This window comes from Pseudophryne corroboree, chromosome 7 (genome assembly GCF_028390025.1).
Source record: "Pseudophryne corroboree isolate aPseCor3 chromosome 7, aPseCor3.hap2, whole genome shotgun sequence".
Lineage (NCBI taxonomy): Eukaryota > Metazoa > Chordata > Amphibia > Anura > Myobatrachidae > Pseudophryne > Pseudophryne corroboree.
The window spans coordinates 102,300,256-102,321,890 of NC_086450.1; the positions used below are offsets into that span (position 1 = coordinate 102,300,256).

The 21,635-nt window shown below is 45.5% G+C and overlaps 1 protein-coding gene across 4 annotated transcripts in view; it reads right to left on the reverse strand.

The window, feature by feature from the left end:
* The window catches only part of MYO3B (myosin IIIB), a 625,340-nt gene that overhangs the window by 73,808 nt on the left and 529,897 nt on the right, over window positions 1–21,635 (reverse strand). For all 4 annotated transcript variants that reach the window (XM_063933501.1, XM_063933502.1, XM_063933503.1 and 1 more), the window contains exons 25-26: window positions 18,205–18,311; window positions 6,697–6,743 (exon numbers count right to left, since the gene is read on the reverse strand). In XM_063933501.1, the coding sequence (XP_063789571.1) occupies window positions 6,697–6,743; window positions 18,205–18,311 (154 nt within the window). The remainder of the gene's footprint in view (window positions 1–6,696; window positions 6,744–18,204; window positions 18,312–21,635) is intronic.

Genomic DNA, 21,635 nt, shown 5'->3' on the forward strand with positions numbered 1-21,635 from the left:
CGGGGCCTATCTCCTCAGCACACAGCGCCATTTTCCTTACACAGCTCCGCTGGTCAGGACGGCTCCCAGGTCTCTCCCCTGCACTGCACTACAGAAACAGGGTAAAACAAGAGAGGGGGGGCAAAATAGTGGCAAAAATTATATTATAAAAGCAGCTATACAGGGAGCACTTATTATAAGGCTATCCCTGTCATATATAGCGCTTTGGTGTGTGCTGGCAAACTCTCCCTCTGTCTCCCCAAAGGGCTAGTGGGGTCCTGTCTTCGTTAAGAGCATTCCCTGTGTGTCTGCTGTGTGTCGGTACGTGTGTGTCGACATGTATGAGGACGATATTGGTGTGGAGGCGGAGCAATTGCCAAATATGGGGATGTCACCTCCTAGGGGGTCGACACCAGAATGGATGCCTTTATTTTTGGAATTACGGGATAGTGTCAACGCGCTAAAGCAGTCGTTTGACGACATGAGACGGCCGGACAATCAATTAGTGCCTGTCCAGGCGCCTCAAACACCGTCAGGGGCTGTAAAACGCCCTTTGCCTCAGTCGGTCGACACAGACCCAGACACAGGCACTGATTCCAGTGGCGACGGTGACGAATCAACCGTATTTTCCAGTAGGGCCACACGTTATATGATTTTGGCAATGAAGGAGGCGTTACATTTAGCTGATACTACAGGTACCACTAAACAGGGTATTATGTGGGGTGTGAAAAAACTACCTATAGTTTTTCCTGAATCAGAAGAACTAAATGAGGTGTGTGATGAAGCGTGGGTTGCCCCCGATAAAAAGATGCTAATTTCAAAGAAGTTATTGGCTTTATACCCTTTCCCGCCAGAGGTTAGGGCGCGCTGGGAAACACCTCCTAGGGTGGACAAGGCGCTCACACGCTTATCTAAACAAGTGGCGTTACCCTCTCCTGAGACGGCCGCACTTAAAGATCCAGCAGATAGGAGGATGGAAAATATCCAAAAAAGTATATACACACATACAGGTGTTATACTACGACCAGCTATAGCGACAGCCTGGATGTGCAGTGCTGGAGTAGCTTGGTCAGAGTCCCTGATTGAAAATATTGATACCCTGGATAGGGACAATGTTTTACTGTCTTTAGAGCAAATAAAGGATGCTTTTCTTTATATGCGTGATGCACAGAGGGATATCTGCACACTGGCATCACGGGTAAGTGCTATGTCCATTTCGGCCAGAAGAAGTTTATGGACGCGACAGTGGTCAGGCGATGCGGACTCAAAACGGCATATGGAAGTTTTGCCGTATAAAGGGGAGGAGTTATTTGGAGTCGGTCTATCAGATTTGGTGGCCACGGCTACAGCCGGGAAATCCACCTTTTTACCTCAAGTTACTCCCCAACAGAAAAAGACACCGACTTTTCAACCGCAGCCCTTTCGTTCCTTTAAAAACAAGAGAGCAAAGGGATATTCATATCTGCCACGAGGCAGAGGAAGGGGGAAGAGACAGCAACAGGCAGCTCCTTCCCAGGAACAGAAGCCCTCCCCCGCTTCTACAAAAGCCTCAGCATGACGCTGGGGCTTCTCAAGCGGACTCGGGGGCGGTGGGCGGTCGTCTCAAGAATTTCAGCGCGCAGTGGGCTCACTCGCAGGTAGATCCCTGGATCCTGCAGATAATATCTCAGGGATACAGGTTGGAACTAGAGACAGATCCACCTCGCCGTTTCCTGAAGTCTGCTTTACCAACGTCCCCCTCCGAAAGGGAGACGGTCTTGGAAGCCATTCACAAGCTGTACTCTCAGCAGGTGATAGTCAAGGTACCTCTTCTACAACAAGGAAAGGGGTATTATTCCACTCTATTTGTGGTACCGAAGCCGGATGGCTCGGTAAGACCTATTCTAAATCTGAAGTCCTTGAACCTGTACATAAAGAAGTTCAAGTTCAAGATGGAGTCACTCAGTGCAGTGATAGCGAACCTGGAAGAAGGGGACTTTATGGTATCCTTGGACATCAAGGATGCGTACCTCCACGTTCCAATTTACCCCTCACACCAGGGGTACCTCAGGTTCGTCGTACAAAACTGTCACTATCAGTTTCAGACGCTGCCGTTCGGATTGTCCACGGCACCTCGGGTCTTTACAAAGGTAATGGCCGAGATGATGATTCTTCTTCGAAGAAAAGGCGTATTAATTATCCCATACTTGGACGATCTCCTGATAAGGGCAAGGTCCAGAGAACAGCTAGAGATGGGATTAGCACTGTCTCAAGAAGTGCTAAAACAGCACGGGTGGATTCTGAATATTCCAAAATCCCAGTTAATGCCAACAACTCGTCTGCTGTTCCTAGGGATGATTCTGGACACGGTTCAGAAAAAGGTTTTTCTCCCGGAGGAAAAAGCCAAGGAGTTATCCGAGCTTGTCAGGAACCTCCTAAAACCAGGAAAGGTGTCTGTACATCAATGCACAAGAGTCCTGGGAAAAATGGTGGCTTCTTACGAAGCAATTCCATTCGGCAGATTCCACGCAAGAATTTTCCAGAGGGATCTGTTGGACAAATGGTCAGGGTCGCATCTTCAGATGCACCAGCGGATAACCCTGTCTCCAAGGACAAGGGTATCTCTTCTGTGGTGGTTGCAGAGTGCTCATCTATTGGAGGGCCGCAGATTCGGCATACAGGATTGGATCCTGGTGACCACGGACGCCAGCCTGAGAGGCTGGGGAGCAGTCACACAAGGAAGAAACTTCCAGGGAGTGTGGACGAGCCTGGAAACGTCTCTTCACATAAACATTCTGGAACTAAGAGCAATCTACAATGCTCTAAGCCAGGCAGAACCTCTGCTTCAGGGAAAACCGGTGTTGATCCAGTCGGACAACATCACGGCAGTCGCCCATGTGAACAGACAGGGCGGCACAAGAAGCAGGAGTGCAATGGCAGAAGCTGCAAGGATTCTTCGCTGGGCAGAGAATCATGTGATAGCACTGTCAGCAGTGTTCATCCCGGGAGTGGACAACTGGGAAGCAGACTTCCTCAGCAGACACGACCTTCACCCGGGAGAGTGGGGACTTCATCCAGAAGTCTTCCACATGCTGGTAACCCGTTGGGAAAGACCAATGGTGGACATGATGGCGTCTCGCCTCAAAAAAAAAAAAAAAAAAACTGGACAGGTATTGCGCCAGGTCAAGAGATCCGCAGGCAATAGCTGTGGACGCGCTGGTAACGCCTTGGGTGTACCAGTCGGTGTATGTGTTTCCTCCTCTGCCTCTCATACCAAAAGTATTGAGAATTATACGGCAAAGAGGCGTAAGAACGATACTAGTGGTTCCGGATTGGCCAAGAAGGACTTGGTACCCGGAACTTCAAGAGATGATCACGGAAGATCCGTGGCCTCTACCTCTAAGGAGGGACTTGCTTCAGCAGGGTCCCTGTCTGTTTCAAGACTTACCGCGGCTGCGTTTGACGGCATGGCGGTTGAACGCCGGATCCTAAAGGAAAAAGGCATGCCGGAAGAAGTCATTCCTACTTTGATTAAAGCAAGGAAGGAAGTAACCGTGCAACATTATCACCGCATTTGGCGAAAATATGTTGCGTGGTGCGAGGATCGGAGTGCTCCGACGGAGGAATTTCAACTGGGTCGATTCCTACATTTCCTGCAATCAGGATTGTCTATGGGTCTCAAATTGGGATCTATTAAGGTTCAAATTTCGGCCCTGTCGATTTTCTTCCAGAAAGAATTGGCTTCAGTCCCTGAAGTCCAGACTTTTGTTAAGGGAGTGCTGCATATACAGCCTCCTGTGGTGCCTCCAGTGGCACCGTGGGATCTCAATGTGGTTTTGGACTTTCTAAAATCTCATTGGTTTGAACCACTAAAAAATGTGGATTTGAAATATCTCACATGGAAAGTGACCATGCTACTAGCCCTGGCTTCGGCCAGGAGAGTGTCAGAACTGGCAGCTTTATCTTACAAAAGCCCATATCTGATTTTCCATTCGGACAGGGCGGAACTGCGGACTCGTCCGCATTTTCTCCCTAAGGTGGTGTCAGCATTTCATCTGAACCAGCCTATTGTAGTGCCTGCGGCTACAAGTGACTTGGAGGACTCCAAGTTACTGGACGTTGTCAGAGCATTGAAAATATATATTGCAAGGACAGCTGGAGTCAGAAAATCTGACTCGTTGTTTATATTGTATGCACCCAACAAGATGGGTGCTCCTGCGTCTAAGCAGACGATTGCTCGTTGGATCTGTAGCACAATCCAACTTGCACATTCTGTGGCAGGCCTGCCACAGCCTAAATCTGTAAAGGCCCACTCCACAAGGAAGGTGGGCTCATCTTGGGCGGCTGCCCGAGGGGTCTCGGCATTACAACTTTGCCGAGCAGCTACGTGGTCAGGGGAGAACACGTTTGTAAAATTTTACAAATTTGATACTCTGGCTAAGGAGGACCTGGAGTTCTCTCATTCGGTGCTGCAGAGTCATCCGCACTCTCCCGCCCGTTTGGGAGCTTTGGTATAATCCCCATGGTCCTTTCAGGAACCCCAGCATCCACTAGGACGATAGAGAAAATAAGAATTTACTTACCGATAATTCTATTTCTCGGAGTCCGTAGTGGATGCTGGGCGCCCATCCCAAGTGCGGATTATCTGCAATAATTGTACATAGTTATTTTTAACTAATTCGGGTTATTGTTGTAGGGAGCCATCTTTCAGAGGCTCCTCTGTTATCATACTGTTAACTGGGTTTAGATCACAAGTTGTACGGTGTGATTGGTGTGGCTGGTATGAGTCTTACCCGGGATTCAAAATTCCTCCCTTATTGTGTACGCTCGTCCGGGCACAGTACCTAACTGAGGCTTGGAGGAGGGTCATAGGGGGAGGAGCCAGTGCACACCACCTGATCGGAAAGCTTTACTTTTTGTGCCCTGTCTCCTGCGGAGCCGCTATTCCCCATGGTCCTTTCAGGAACCCCAGCATCCACTACGGACTCCGAGAAATAGAATTATCGGTAAGTAAATTCTTATTATCTACCCCACCTGCAGTGCACATGGTTTTGCCCATTTGCTAACAAATTTGCTGCTGCGATCAGATCTGAATTAGGCCCATAGTGAATAGGGTTTAAGAATCTCTCAAAGCACTCGAACATCTGCTTAAATGCTTAATTACCACATCAATATAGCAATCTTCAGTCTCGGGATTCTTAGCCTCTCTCCAAGCTGTGGGCTTCTTTTTGAGGGTTCCTCCATTGCACCCATCTCCTTCAAGTTCAATTTCCTGCAGTTGGTTTAGAACAGTGGTTCCCAAACTTGGTCCTCAAGGCACCCTAACAGTGCAGGTTTTAAGGATATTAATGGCTGAGCACAAATGGTTAAATCAAACTGACAGATACAAATTAAGTCACGTGTGCCCAAACATGGTTATCCTTAAATCCTGGGCCAATGGGGTGCCTTGAGGGCTGAGTTTGGGAACCTCAGGTTTAGAGGGATCTCAAGGAAACTATCTAGGTTAGGGTTCTCGCCTTAGGCCATGGAGAAACAGCTCAATTTTGCAGCGGTCAGTGGCTATGCTGTGTCACCTAGGTGTCCTTGCAATATTTTAGGTCAGTTGCAGCCATAACTGATATTTTCCCAGTGATAAATAAATCAGACTTATCACTGAAATGAGCCTCTCAATGCTAAAAAGGCCTCATAGTGGACAACAAGTGGAACTATTGTATACAGGTTGAGTATCCCTTATCCAAAATGCTTGGGACTAGAGGTATTTTAGATATCGGATTTTTCCGTATTTTTGAATAATTGCATACCATAATGAGATATCATGGCGATGGGACCCAAGTCTAAGCACAGAATGCATTTATGTTTCATATACACCTTATACATGCTTCCTGATGGTCATTTTAGCCAATATTTTAAAAACTTTGTACATTAAACAAAGTTTGTGTACATATATACAATTCATTTATGTTTCATAGACACCTTATACACACAGCCTGAAGGTCACTTAATACAATATTTTTAATACTTTGTGTATTAAACAAAGTTTGTGTACATTGAGCCATCAGAAAACAAAGGTTTTACTATCGCAGTCTCACTCAAAAAATTCTGTATTTCAGAATATTTGGATATGGGATACTCAACCTGTCTTATATAATCACAGAGCTACAGGAAGGGAGAGAGGGGAGTACCAATTAATGCCTGTGCTAGTGTATTAAGAGTCTATGGGGAAAATTCAAATGTTTGAAAAGTCGGTTGGGTCTGTTTATTCCTGTCTATTAGATAGGAAAAAACAGAGACCCAACTGACTTTTCAAACATTTGAATTCCCCCCCTATATATATTCCCCCTATATATATTTTATTGGAGTGCAAGTATAAATAGTTGATAAAAACTTTTGCTTAAGCAGTTGCCCCAGAATCATTCAATATTTCATGGAGTAAAATATTATGATACAGTAAGTTACTACTATGTGTACAGTTGCTAATCCATATAAATTTTTATATATACAGTATACATGTATGTATATATATATATATATATATATATATATATATATATATATAAAATCTAAGTATGCAAAATCAAAACTGCTTTCCTGTTAGTTCTTTTTGTATTTGTTAGTCTTGTTAGTAAAAAGCCAGTTATACATCCAGGGGCCAATATTAACCAATTTTATCGTTTGAGAATTTTCCATTTTACAAAAAGACTTCTGTTTACAGTTGTTAGAATTAGGATAGATATTTACCCAAGTTTTCTTGGCTTCCTCTTGCTCCCTTGATATTCTAGAGTTCCCTGCGGGAAGGACCAAGAACACGCTTTCAGAAGCTAAGCAGGGAGTCGTTAATTTTTAATTCAAAGTGATTTTGTGTTGAATGCAAGCAGATGCTGATAATATCACAAGTCAAAGCATAATTTTTTTGATCAAAGGGCTCAAGTGAGCCTGATGAAGCATGCATGTTGGTTTTCTTTGATAAACCACATCAATTATTCACCGTGAAAGGAGACATCCTGATATGAAAGCAACTGATAAAGGGCATAGGCACATGTTCAGCCAGCTCTGTGTTAAGAGAGGGGATGGAGAGATGGGCTGTTACAATGGAAGAAGGAGGGAAAGGTTGAGGAAGCCTTAAAAAGACCAAGCGGGGAGCTTCAGGGCCATCAAATAAATAAAGACAATTTAAGACCACTTGAATTAAGTGAAAGGCTTGGTGACTCTTCCAGCAAACATACAGTGGATGGAAGATGAGACCTGTATATACAGAGGCAGAACAGGTTAAGGGGGTGCCAAAAAATAAAAAATATTTTAATTATAAATTAAAAAAAAAATCACAAATAAAAATGTCAGTACAGTGATGAACCTTAAAACATTTCAAGTAATAATCTACTGCACTTTAAGCTTGATTCCGAGTCACTGCTGCGACGGCTTTAATGTCTTTAGCTTATGCTAGTATCAGCCCTCCCCTCGGTGTACAAGCATCCGTGTGAATGATATGCAAGGACTGAGCTGACTACTTTGAGCATCTATAGATGCATTAATACCGCCTGGTGAGGCTTTAAATGCAATCATCAGTCGCACTGTCGGAACTTTCGCTAGCACTATGGGCCTAATTCAGATTTGATCGCAGCAGCAAATTGTTGGCAGAGTATATTGGAATTACCTGGTGCAGTGACGTCAGTCCACACACTTAATGACTTAAACAGTAATGCAGGTTTTTTCAGTGAACACAGGTGACTCAGAAGTAATACTGATATAGGCAATTAGGAGCCCTTATATCATACAAGGTAACAGCAGTGGTAGCGATACTTATCAGGAGTTGTCTCCGGTGGTAAGGGACAGAGGACTGCACAGCCGTGCAGTCTGACTCCTGCTGTTGAGAAGATGAGGCGCCTGGGTCAGCGTCAGCCCCGGAGCCACGATACATGCAATGGAACGCTGTGAGTCTCTATAGCTGAGATCCGCTCCCAGTCTCAGCTCTGCATGCTTGCACACACCAGGACTCAGTCTTTCTCACTCACTCTAAAATGGAGGAGCAGGGATTACATCACATAGCTCCGCCTCTGAGTGACTCTTGGCACTAGGGAATTAACACTAGGGGATGCGCCCATAGACTGCTGTGTAGAAGGAGACAGGCACAGAGCGCACCATATCCTAACACAAATTTGTTAACTAATGGGCAAAACCATGTGCACTGCAGGGGCAGGTATAACATGTGCCGAGCGAGTTAGATTTGGGTGGATTATATTGTTTCTGTGCAGGGTAAATACTGGCTGCTTTATTTTTACACCGCAACTTAGATTTCAGTTTGAAAACACCCCACCCAAATCTAACTCTCTCTGCACATGTTACATCTGCCCCACCTGCAGTGCACATGGTTTTGCACATTAGCTAACATATTTGCTGCTGCTATCAAATCTAAATTATGAATTATCCCCTATGGTAGGTGAAGATTCTCTATTTAAGCATGGCCTCCAATGCAACCACTTCAGTGACACTCCCTCCCACGTCACTCCCATAACATGCCCCCATAAGAAGAACCATCTCTATGCCTCTGTGTAGTCACCGCCCAGCATGTTTCCTGTACATTTTCTGAAACCGTGCGTCTGAACTGTAGCTGCACCCCTGTGCATGCGTGGAGGACTCTTTAAGGGATTTTCGCACACGTGCAGAAGCGGAAAATCGCTCACTTCCATGAACTTCGACAATACATGCAGCTCAGAATCTGGCCCACTGTGTATGTAGAACACTTTAATAATGTTTGTCTACTGTACCATATTCATGGCTGCTGTTCACTACAACTATTCAGACTCCTCGGTCTTGCAACATTTTCTTTAGAGACTACTGATAATCCTGCAACAGAATTCGACCGTATCTGCAGCTGCATTGTGCACACTGGGTTAAATGTGTATTTTCAGTCTTATAGAGAGTTGTACACATCTTTTGTGGTGCCCACCCCTGTCTCTATCCATGGATTGCTACTCAACATCATGAAACACCCGCTAACAGGGTATCTGCACTTACACTCAACTCTACATAGCCCGCAATTTCATCAGCTTTCCCTCCCTGAACTTTCCTGTGACAGAACGTTACAGCCCTATTACATCTCCTCATTTATGGGTGTATATGTAACTTAAATACCTACACCTGCATCACACATATTTTTTATAGGCTAGTGCACAAATACTCCACAAACAGGCTCTGCATCAGGTCCATAATATTCAAACTTTCCAGAATTATTTGCAGAACATCTTGAAATGAAACCAATAATAAAGTTAGAATAGTTACTGAGGCAGGGAAGAGGTCTGGTACCTGTGAGGAAGGGGATGAGATCTCTTTGCATAGCTTCAGACCTTCCTCACAGATCTTGGTGCTTTTGTGTCCTTTGTAAAGCATGACAGCTGAGCCTACACTTTTCTGTGCGGAAGGTCAACAAATCCTCGGCCAGGTCTAGAACTGTTAACTAGGCCTGGAGATTCAAACTGCTACTATCTCCAGGTATATCTGCTAGCTGTATGCATCATAACTTTGCACCTGTTGCTGTGTCCCTGGTTACTTTACACCTGTCGCTGTGTTGCTGGTTACTTTACACTAGAGATGAGCGGGTTCGGTTTCTCTGAATCCGAACCCGCCAGAACTTCATGTTTTTTTTCACGGGTCCGAGCGACTCGGATCTTCCCGCCTTGCTCGGTTAACCCGAGCGCGCCCGAACGTCATCATGACGCTGTCGGATTCTCGCGAGGCTCGGATTCTATCGCGAGACTCGGATTCTATATAAGGAGCCGCGCGTCGCCGCCATTTTCACACGTGCATTGAGATTGATAGGGAGAGGACGTGGCTGGCGTCCTCTCCGTTTAGACACTTGATTTACTAATTTTGGGGAGCATTAGGAGTACTCAGTAGTGTACAGTGCAGAGTTTTGCTGATAGTGACCAGTGACCACCACTTTTATTTATAATCCGTTCTCTGCCTGAAAAAAGCGATACACAGCACACAGTGACTCAGTCACATACATACCATATCTGTGTGCACTGCTCAGGCTCAGGCCAGTGTGCTGCATCATCTATATAATATATATTATATATCTGTCTGACTGCTCAGCTCACACAGCTTATAATTGTGGGGGAGACTGGGGAGCACTACTGCAGTGCCAGTTATAGGTTATAGCAGGAGCCAGGAGTACATAATATTATATTAAAATTAAACAGTGCACACTTTTGCTGCAGGAGTGCCACTGCCAGTGTGACTAGTGACCAGTGACCTGACCACCAGTATATAATATTAGTAGTATACTATCTCTTTATCAACCAGTCTATATTAGCAGCAGACACAGTACAGTGCGGTAGTTCACGGCTGTGGCTACCTCTGTGTCGGCACTCGGCAGCCCGTCCATAATTGTATATACCAGTGACCTAACCGTGGTTTTTTTTTCTTTCTTTATACATACATACTAGTTACGAGTATACTATCTCTTTATCAACCAGTCTATATATTAGCAGCAGACACAGTACAGTGCGGTAGTTCACGGCTGTGGCTACCTCTGTGTCGGCACTCGGCAGCCCGTCCATAATTGTATACTAGTATCCAATCCATCCATCTCCATTGTTTACCTGAGGTGCCTTTTAGTTGTGCCTATTAAAATATGGAGAACAAAAATGTTGAGGTTCCAAAATTAGGGAAAGATCAAGATCCACTTCCACCTCGTGCTGAAGCTGCTGCCACTAGTCATGGCCGAGACGATGAAATGCCAGCAACGTCGTCTGCCAAGGCCGATGCCCAATGGCATAGTACAGAGCATGTCAAAACCAAAACACCAAATATCAGTAAAAAAAGGACTCCAAAACCTAAAATAAAATTGTCGGAGGAGAAGCGTAAACTTGCCAATATGCCATTTACCACACGGAGTGGCAAGGAACGGCTGAGGCCCTGGCCTATGTTCATGGCTAGTGGTTCAGCTTCACATGAGGATGGAAGCACTCAGCCTCTCGCTAGAAAACTGAAAAGACTCAAGCTGGCAAAAGCACCGCAAAGAACTGTGCGTTCTTTGAAATCCCAAATCCACAAGGAGAGTCCAATTGTGTCGGTTGCGATGCCTGACCTTCCCAACACTGGACGTGAAGAGCATGCGCCTTCCACCATTTGCACGCCCCCTGCAAGTGCTGGAAGGAGCACCCGCAGTCCAGTTCCTGATAGTCAGATTGAAGATGTCAGTGTTGAAGTACACCAGGATGAGGAGGATATGGGTGTTGCTGGCGCTGGGGAGGAAATTGACCAGGAGGATTCTGATGGTGAGGTGGTTTGTTTAAGTCAGGCACCCGGGGAGACACCTGTTGTCCGTGGGAGGAATATGGCCGTTGACATGCCAGGTGAAAATACCAAAAAAATCAGCTCTTCGGTGTGGAGGTATTTCACCAGAAATGCGGACAACAGGTGTCAAGCCGTGTGTTCCCTTTGTCAAGCTGTAATAAGTAGGGGTAAGGACGTTAACCACCTCGGAACATCCTCCCTTATACGTCACCTGCAGCGCATTCATAATAAGTCAGTGACAAGTTTAAAAACTTTGGGTGACAGCGGAAGCAGTCCACTGACCAGTAAATCCCTTCCTCTTGTAACCAAGCTCACGCAAACCACCCCACCAACTCCCTCAGTGTCAATTTCCTCCTTCCCCAGGAATGCCAATAGTCCTGCAGGCCATGTCACTGGCAAGTCTGACGAGTCCTCTCCTGCCTGGGATTCCTCCGATGCATCCTTGCGTGTAACGCCTACTGCTGCTGGCGCTGCTGTTGTTGCCGCTGGGAGTCGATGGTCATCCCAGAGGGGAAGTCGTAAGCCCACTTGTACTACTTCCAGTAAGCAATTGACTGTTCAACAGTCCTTTGCGAGGAAGATGAAATATCACAGCAGTCATCCTACTGCAAAGCGGATAACTGAGTCCTTGACAACTATGTTGGTGTTAGACGTGCGTCCGGTATCCGCCGTTAGTTCACAGGGAACTAGACAATTTATTGAGGCAGTGTGCCCCCGTTACCAAATACCATCTAGGTTCCACTTCTCTAGGCAGGCGATACCGAGAATGTACACGGACGTCAGAAAAAGACTCACCAGTCTCCTAAAAAATGCAGTTGTACCCAATGTCCACTTAACCACGGACATGTGGACAAGTGGAGCAGGGCAGGGTCAGGACTATATGACTGTGACAGCCCACTGGGTAGATGTATGGACTCCCGCCGCAAGAACAGCAGCGGCGGCACCAGTAGCAGCATCTCGCAAACGCCAACTCTTTCCTAGGCAGGCTACGCTTTGTATCACCGCTTTCCAGAATACGCACACAGCTGAAAACCTCTTACGGCAACTGAGGAAGATCATCGCGGAATGGCTTACCCCAATTGGACTCTCCTGTGGATTTGTGGCATCGGACAACGCCAGCAATATTGTGTGTGCATTAAATATGGGCAAATTCCAGCACGTCCCATGTTTTGCACATACCTTGAATTTGGTGGTGCAGAATTTTTTAAAAAACGACAGGGGCGTGCAAGAGATGCTGTCGGTGGCCAGAAAAATTGCGGGACACTTTCGGCGTACAGGCACCACGTACAGAAGACTGGAGCACCACCAAAAACTACTGAACCTGCCCTGCCATCATCTGAAGCAAGAAGTGGTAACGAGGTGGAATTCAACCCTCTATATGCTTCAGAGGTTGGAGGAGCAGCAAAAGGCCATTCAAGCCTATACAATTGAGCACGATATAGGAGATGGAATGCACCTGTCTCAAGTGCAGTGGAGAATGATTTCAACGTTGTGCAAGGTTCTGATGCCCTTTGAACTTGCCACACGTGAAGTCAGTTCAGACACTGCCAGCCTGAGTCAGGTCATTCCCCTCATCAGGCTTTTGCAGAAGAAGCTGGAGGCATTGAAGAAGGAGCTAAAAGGGAGCGATTCCGCTAGGCATGTGGGACTTGTGGATGCAGCCCTTAATTCGCTTAACAAGGATTCACGGGTGGTCAATCTGTTGAAATCAGAGCACTACATTTTGGCCACCGTGCTCGATCCTAGATTTAAAGCCTACCTTGGATCTCTCTTTCCGGCAGACACAGGTCTGCTGGGGTTGAAAGACCTGCTGGTGACAAAATTGTCAAGTCAAGCGGAACGCGACCTGTCAACATCTCCTCCTTCACATTCTCCCGCAACTGGGGGTGCGAGGAAAAGGCTCAGAATTCCGAGCCCACCCGCTGGCGGTGATGCAGGGCAGTCTGGAGCGACTGCTGATGCTGACATCTGGTCCGGACTGAAGGACCTGACAACGATTACGGACATGTCGTCTACTGTCACTGCATATGATTCTCTCAACATTGATAGAATGGTGGAGGATTATATGAGTGACCGCATCCAAGTAGGCACGTCACACAGTCCGTACTTATACTGGCAGGAAAAAGAGGCAATTTGGAGGCCCTTGCACAAACTGGCTTTATTCTACCTAAGTTGCCCTCCCACAAGTGTGTACTCCGAAAGAGTGTTTAGTGCCGCCGCTCACCTTGTCAGCAATCGGCGTACGAGGTTACATCCAGAAAATGTGGAGAAGATGATGTTCATTAAAATGAATTATAATCAATTCCTCCGCGGAGACATTGACCAGCAGCAATTGCCTCCACAAAGTACACAGGGAGCTGAGATGGTGGATTCCAGTGGGGACGAATTGATAATCTGTGAGGAGGGGGATGTACACGGTGATATATCGGAGGGTGAAGATGAGGTGGACATCTTGCCTCTGTAGAGCCAGTTTGTGCAAGGAGAGATTAATTGCTTCTTTTTTGGGGGGGGTCCAAACCAACCCGTCATATCAGTCACAGTCGTGTGGCAGACCTTGTCACTGAAATGATGGGTTGGTTAAAGTGTGCATGTCCTGTTTTGTTTATACAACATAAGGGTGGGTGGGAGGGCCCAAGGACAATTCCATCTTGCACCTCTTTTTTCTTTTCTTTTTCTTTGCATCATGTGCTGATTGGGGAGGGTTTTTTGGAAGGGACATCCTGCGTGACACTGCAGTGCCACTCCTAGATGGGCCCGGTGTTTGTGTCGGCCACTAGGGTCGCTAATCTTACTCACACAGTCAGCTACCTCATTGCGCCTCTTTTTTTCTTTGCGTCATGTGCTGTTTGGGGAGGGTTTTTTGGAAGGGACATCCTGCGTGACACTGCAGTGCCACTCCTAGATGGGCCCGGTGTTTGTGTCGGCCACTAGGGTCGCTAATCTTACTCACACAGCTACCTCATTGCGCCTCTTTTTTTCTTTGCGTCATGTGCTGTTTGGGGAGGGTTTTTTGGAAGGGACATCCTGCGTGACACTGCAGTGCCACTCCTAGATGGGCCCGGTGTTTGTGTCGGCCACTAGGGTCGCTAATCTTACTCACACAGCTACCTCATTGCGCCTCTTTTTTTCTTTGCGTCATGTGCTGTTTGGGGAGGGTTTTTTGGAAGGGACATCCTGCGTGACACTGCAGTGCCACTCCTAGATGGGCCCGGTGTTTGTGTCGGCCACTAGGGTCGCTAATCTTACTCACACAGTCAGCTACCTCATTGCGCCTCTTTTTTTCTTTGCGTCATGTGCTGTTTGGGGAGGGTTTTTTGGAAGGGCCATCCTGCGTGACACTGCAGTGCCACTCCTAGATGGGCCCGGTGTTTGTGTCGGCCACTAGGGTCGCTAATCTTACTCACACAGCTACCTCATTGCGCCTCTTTTTCTCTTTGCGTCATGTGCTGTTTGGGGAGGGTTTTTTGGAAGGGCCATCCTGCGTGACACTGCAGTGCCACTCCTAGATGGGCCCGGTGTTTGTGTCGGCCACTAGGGTCGCTAATCTTACTCACACAGCTACCTCATTGCGCCTCTTTTTTTCTTTGCGTCATGTGCTGTTTGGGGAGGGTTTTTTGGAAGGGACATCCTGCGTGACACTGCAGTGCCACTCCTAGATGGGCCCGGTGTTTGTGTCGGCCACTAGGGTCGCTTATCTTACTCACACAGCGACCTCGGTGCAAATTTTAGGACTAAAAATAATATTGTGAGGTGTGAGGTATTCAGAATAGACTGAAAATGAGTGTAAATTATGGTTTTTGAGGTTAATAATACTTTGGGATCAAAATGACCCCCAAATTCTATGATTTAAGCTGTTTTTTAGTGTTTTTGGAAAAAAACACCCGAATCCAAAACACACCCGAATCCGACAAAAATAATTTGGTGAGGTTTTGCCAAAACGCGTTCGAACCCAAAACACGGCCGCGGAACCGAACCCAAAACCAAAACCCGAAAAATTTCAGGCGCTCATCTCTACTTTACACCTGTTGCTGCTTACTTTGCACCTGTCGCTGTGTACTCTTTGCACCTGTTGCTTTATTCCTGGTTACTTTGCACCTTTTGCTGTGTACCTGGGTAATTTACACTTATTGCTGTGTTCCTGGTTACTTTGCACCTATTGCTGTGTTCCTGGTTACTTTGCACCTGTTGCTGTGTTCCTTGGTAATTTGTACCTGTTGCTGTGTTCCTGGTTACTTTTCACCTGTTGCTGTGTTCCTAGTTACATTGCACCTGTTGTTGTGTTCATGGTTATTTTACACTTGTTGCTGTGTTCCTGATTACTTTGCACCTGTTGCTGTGTATGCTATGCACCTGTTGCTGTGTTCCTGGTTACTTTGCACATGTTGCTGTGCACCTGGTTACTTTGCACCTGTTGCTGTGTTCCTGGGTAATTTGCACCTATTGCTGTGTTCATAGTTACATTGCACCTGTTGCTGTGTTCCTGGTAACATTGCATGTGTTGGTGTGTACCTGGTTACGTTGCAAACTTTTGCTGTGTTCCTGGTTACAGTGCACCTGTTGCCATGTTACTGGTTACTTTACACCTGTTGCTCTATTTCTGGTTACTCTACACCTGGTGCTGCTGTGTCCATATTTTCTTTGCACCTCTTACTGTGTTCCTGGTTACTTTGCAACCATTGCTGTATACCTGGTTACTCTGAACCTGTTGCTGTGTACCTGGTTACATTGCACCTGTTGCTGTGCACCTGGTTACTTTGCACCTATTGCTGTGTTCCTGGGTAATTTGCACCTATTGCTGTGTTCATAGTTACATTGCACCTGTTGTTGTGTTCCTGGTAACTTTGCATGTGTTGCTGTGTACCTGGTTACGTTGCAACTTTTGCTGTGTTCCTAATCACTTTGTACCTTTTGCTGTGTTCCTGGTTATAGTGCACCTGTTGCTATGTTACTGGTTACTTTAAACCTGTTGCTCTATTTCTGGTTACTCTACACCTGGTGCTGCTGTGTTCATCTTTACTTTGCACATGTTGCTGTGGTCCTGGTTACTTTGCACCTGTTGCTGTGTATCTGGTTATTCTGCACCTGTTGCTGTGTACCTGGTTACTTTGCACCTGTTGCTGTGTTCCTGGGTAATTTGCACCTATTGCTATGTTCATAGTTACATTGCAACTTTTTGCTGTGTTCCTAATTACTTTGTACCTTTTGCTGTGTTCCTGGTTACAGTGCACCTATTGCTATGTTACTGGTTACTTTACACCTGTTGCTCTATTTCTAGTTACTCTATACCTGGTGCTGCTGTGTTCATCTTTACTTTGCACCTGTGCTGTGTTCCTGGTTACTTTGCACCTATTGCTGTATTCCTGGTTACTTTGCACCTGTTGCATTGCACTGGGTAAAGTAACCTTTGCACCTGTTGCTGTATTCCTGGTTACCTTGCAGCTATTGCTATGTACCTGGTTACAGTGCACATGCTGCTGTGTTCCTGGTTACTTTGCACCTGGTTACTTTGTACCTGTTGCTGTCTTTCTGGGTACTTTACATCTGTTGCTGTGTTCCTGGTTACTTTGCACCTGTTGCTGTGTACCTGGTTACTTTGCACCTGTTGCTGTGTTCCTGGTAACTTTGCATGTTCACGGTTACTTTGTAACTGTTGCTGTGTGCCTGGTTACTTTGCACATTTTGCCGTGTTCCTGGGGGTGGTATTCAGTATGCCAGCTGTTGGGATCCCGGCGCTCAGTACACCAGGGCCGAAATCCCAACACCCGGCATACTGACTACTATTCTCCCTCTTGGGGTCCACAACTCCCCTGGAGGGAGAATAAATAGCGTGGCGCGCGAGCCACCGTGCCCGCAGCGTGGCGAGCACAGCGAGCCCGCAAGTTGCTCACTTGCGCTTGCTCAGCTGTCGGTGTGCCGGTGGTCAGGATCCTGGCGCCGGTATGCTGGCCGCCAGGATCCCGGCCGCTGGCATACCATACTACACCTGTTCCTGGTTACAGTGCACCTGTTGCTGTGTTCCTGGTTACTTAGTATTTATTGCTGTGTACCTGGTTACAGTGCACCTGTTGCTGTGTTCCTGGTTACTTTGCACTTGTTGTATTGCACTTGGTTACTTTGCACCTAGTTAATTTGCACCTGTTGCTATGTTCCTGGTTACTTTGCACCTGTTGCTGTGTTCCTGGTTACTTTGCACCTGTTGCTGTGTTCCTGGTTACTTTGCACCTGTTGTTGTGTTCCTGGTTACTTTGCAGCTGTTGCTGTGTTCCTGGTTACTTTGCACCTTTTGCTGTGTTTCTTGTTGCTTAGCACCTGTTGCTGTGATCCTGGGTAATTTGCACCTGTGGCTGTGTTCCTGGTTACTTTGCCCCTGTTGCTGTGTTCCTGGTTACTTTGCCCCTGTTGCTGTGTTCCTGGTTACTTTGCCCCTGTTGCTGTGTTCCTGGTTACTTTGTGCCTGTTGCTGTGTCCCTGGGTAATTTGCACCTTTTGCTGTGTTACTGTTTACCTGGCACCATGCTACACCTTTGGATGCACAGAATAATGTACACACGCAGACTGAAGATAGCCAACATAGAGCGAGCATAGTTGCCCTATGAAAAGTCATGTTTAGCTTGGCTGGTTACCAAGCCAGAGGCAAAAAAATGTAGTTACTTTTGTCACGATAATCTTCCACTACCAGTTTAACAGAAGCCTCACGTGACTGCTCTCAGTACTGTTGTTAACAATTAAGTTGCTCAGACTGGCCAAATGATGTTCTAGTTAGGCTGAATATTATTTTTCCTACTTATGGACATGCATAAATGAAATAAATGTTATAGAAGCTCATGTTTAAAATGACTCCACTTAAGCAAAATGAAGGCTGCTTTTTAGTGTAAATATCACTTCTGCACCAGAACACTGGTATGTATAACTGGTCGTTTCCGTCACACTAGCATTGAACACGGCACTCACATTAATCTGATTGTAGTACAAGTTGTCCTCTGGGCTGCTCAGGGTTTTGGGCTGCTGACAACGCCTCCGTGTTGTCCTCAACTTCTTCTCAATGAACTTCTCTGAACCTGCCACATGAAAAAGGCCTCATGCACCGGTTAAATATTTTACATTACATTACTGTGATTATTATCCTCTGTAACAGGAAAGAGTTACCATTTGTGACACGCTATTATGTGTCTCATGGAAAGCAGCAATGAGAAAGACTGTCCGTGCTTTTTAATGAAAAATGCACCACACAACTAAAAGTCTTTGATAATGTCTTGTGCGTAAAAAGTAAAGTCTAAAGCAGGCATGTCAAACTCATGGTCATCCAGCTGTTGTGAAACTACAAGTCCCAGCATGCTTTACCAGCTAATTAGTGGAAGGTATGCTGGCAAAGCATGCTGGGACTTGTAGTTTAACAACAGCTGGAGGGCCACGAGTTTGACATGCCTGGTCTAAAGGAAACATTTTATTCTTCTTGTAAACAGTTTATTCTTCCTCTTATATGCATTGTAAACTTACTTTTTCATATATAAAAATAAATAGGGCGGATTGGGGTGGAAAACAAGTCCAGGAAATTTATGAAAGCAGCCCTAATGGTGCCCACAGGAAAAACACACACATTGGCCCCCACAGAAAACAATAAAACAAATTTGCCCCCACAGGAAAAAACATCAACTATAATATAGCTTTTGGTATTACAATTTGTTTAAAATTTCCACTGCTGTTTGAAAGATCCAATAACACCTGGGGCAAATTGGTGACTGAAATGGGCCCTGGAAAAATTTGTATTAGTGGTCTCACATGGGCAGCATCAGAGTATAGAGAGTGACAATGGCGGCAGCACCACCCGTCACATGTCAACAAACAAAATGGCCCCAGATTCACATCGTCCCACCGGAATTCTTCCCTGGGCGCTCTATGGGCCCTCTACCCCTACTTAGTACTTGAGCTGCAAAAATAAAACCTCCCATTCTTAGAACGTTTTATTTATATATATATATATATATATATATATATATATACACACATACACGTACAATTTTCCATATGCTAAGCCGAGTTCCAACCAATGACTTACATGCACAAGCGTATGTTCTGGGTGAGTCTCTATGTTTTTTTAAATGGACGCACGTGACTACAATGATTACCCTGAGGAATAATGATTACCCCAAACATTTCTGCTACGATAATTTTCTCAAACCATAACACATTAATGTGAAAACTGATTGATTTACTACAGTCTTCCCATAATTTATTACTGAATTGGAGAATGAGGACTGTTACGAGCAGGTCAGGATGTATCAGGGCTTAACACTAATATCTATATTGGTGCAAAGATACAAAAAATGCTCAGTTCAAAGGAAATCTAACACTACTAGTATGGAATGCAGTCACAATGTTGAGGGGAAGGATAGGCTGTGTGGGGGAGGGTTAGGCTGAAAGGGGAAGCTTAGGCTGCATGGGAGGGGGCTAGAGTTAGCCTGCGAGGGGAGGGTTAGGCTGCATGGAGGAGGTTAGGCTGCGTGGAGGAGGATTAGAGTTAGGCTGCCAGGGGAGGGTTAGGCTGCGAGGAGGATGGTTAGACTGCATGGGGGAGGATTAGGCATCAAGAGGAGGGTTAGGTTGTGAGGGGAGGGTTAAGGGTTAAGCTGTTAAGGGAAGGTTAAGGTACATGGGGGATGGTTAGGGATAGGCTCCGAGGGGAGTATTACGCTGCAAGGGGAATGTTAGGCTGCGCGAGGGGTGGGCTAGGCTGTGAGGGGAGGATTAGGAAATAGCATACTCACTGCCGGAACCATTGGATCAGATGACATTGCTGGAACTCCGCATCGCCTGACACCATAAGACCCAGAAGACACTGCTGCACCGCACAGATAAGTAATTTCCACGTGTCGGTTCTACTGTTCTTTTACGACATTCTATGCATGTTGTCATTTTACTAGTGTCAACATGTGACATGGTCAATGTTGACATTATGACCTTGTTGACATTCTCAGGTCAACATGGTTAATGTCAACAAAACATACTGAACCCACTAGTATTTGGATTGTGTTCAGAGGCGGATTGGCCATAGGACTCACAGCAAAGATTCTTGGTGGGCCGATGTGCGCGTGGGGCCTGTTATGTTTGTTGACATGGTGACACTGTATACCTCTGGTGCTGCCCATGTGAGGCCACTTCTACACATTTTTACAGGGCCACTTTCAGTTCCCAATCTGCCCCTGATTGTGTTTATCTGTTTTTTTAGGATGTATATAGTTGAGCTGCACAATATCACGTGTGCATTTTTTTTTTTAACAATCTAATATTTCTACTTCGCCATCCTCATTTTTACAGCTGCAAGATGAGGTCCTTATGTGTTACTAAAGTGTTTAACACACTAATAACATGGTATAAATAATTATTTTGAGATGAAAGCGACTATGGAAAAGAGCATCAATAATATAATTAATATCCAATTAAAAAGATAAAAACAGTCATTAAGCACAGACATGATAGTATGGATTAGAACGTTTGCAACTGTGGTTTTAGAACTCGTGATTTCTGTTGCATCATTTCAGATGCCCAATCCTAGGATTTTTCTAGGGAAAATTATTCCATGTCTTTGAAATGTATCCTGACAATACATCAGGGTACACACCATGACATGGTTGTCCGATATATCGTATAGTGTGTACCCAGCTTTATCTGTGCAATGTAATAAAAAGTTTTGCACAGAATTGACACATAATATAAAAGTTTGATGTTCCATCATCATTGATATATCGTACTACAAAATGAGTTTAAAGTTCTTTAAAAGAAACATGGAAATGTTTTTTTTTTTTATAGATTCCTTATTTTCAAATTTTCAGCAGAAAAAAATAAATGACAAAAACACAAATAGCTTGCATGTCTCAAATACAAGGCATTAAACAACATGACTATTTGTCTCATATAGAACAGATGTGTAAACAAAAAAAAAAAAAGGTTCTGTGCATTTTACAAAAACAACAACAATACTGAATCAAATAATAAGAGGTGGGAGGGAAGGACGGGCAAGACGAGGGTTGGGGTACAGGTAAGTCGGTTTATAAGCTGGAGCATTTATACGATTCTGAGCAATTGTCGGGGGGGTTGACATTAAGCATGGTTCGTCGGAGTCAGCGCGGCGTATTCTCGTGTGGTCTTAAATTCAAGCCACGGATACCAGGTCAATGTATATGTGGAGTGTTTTTCCAGAGCAATGTCATAGATGTCCTCCATATGCATGTAAAAGTACGTTCTTTGACACCATTCCCAAATCGTAGGTGCTGCTGTTGAGCGCCAGTGTACTGGTATCACCGCTCTCGCTGCATTACTTAAATGTTTCAGTAGGGAGTCTTTATATCTGGTCAAAGGGATATCGGAGTGTGAAAACAGACAGA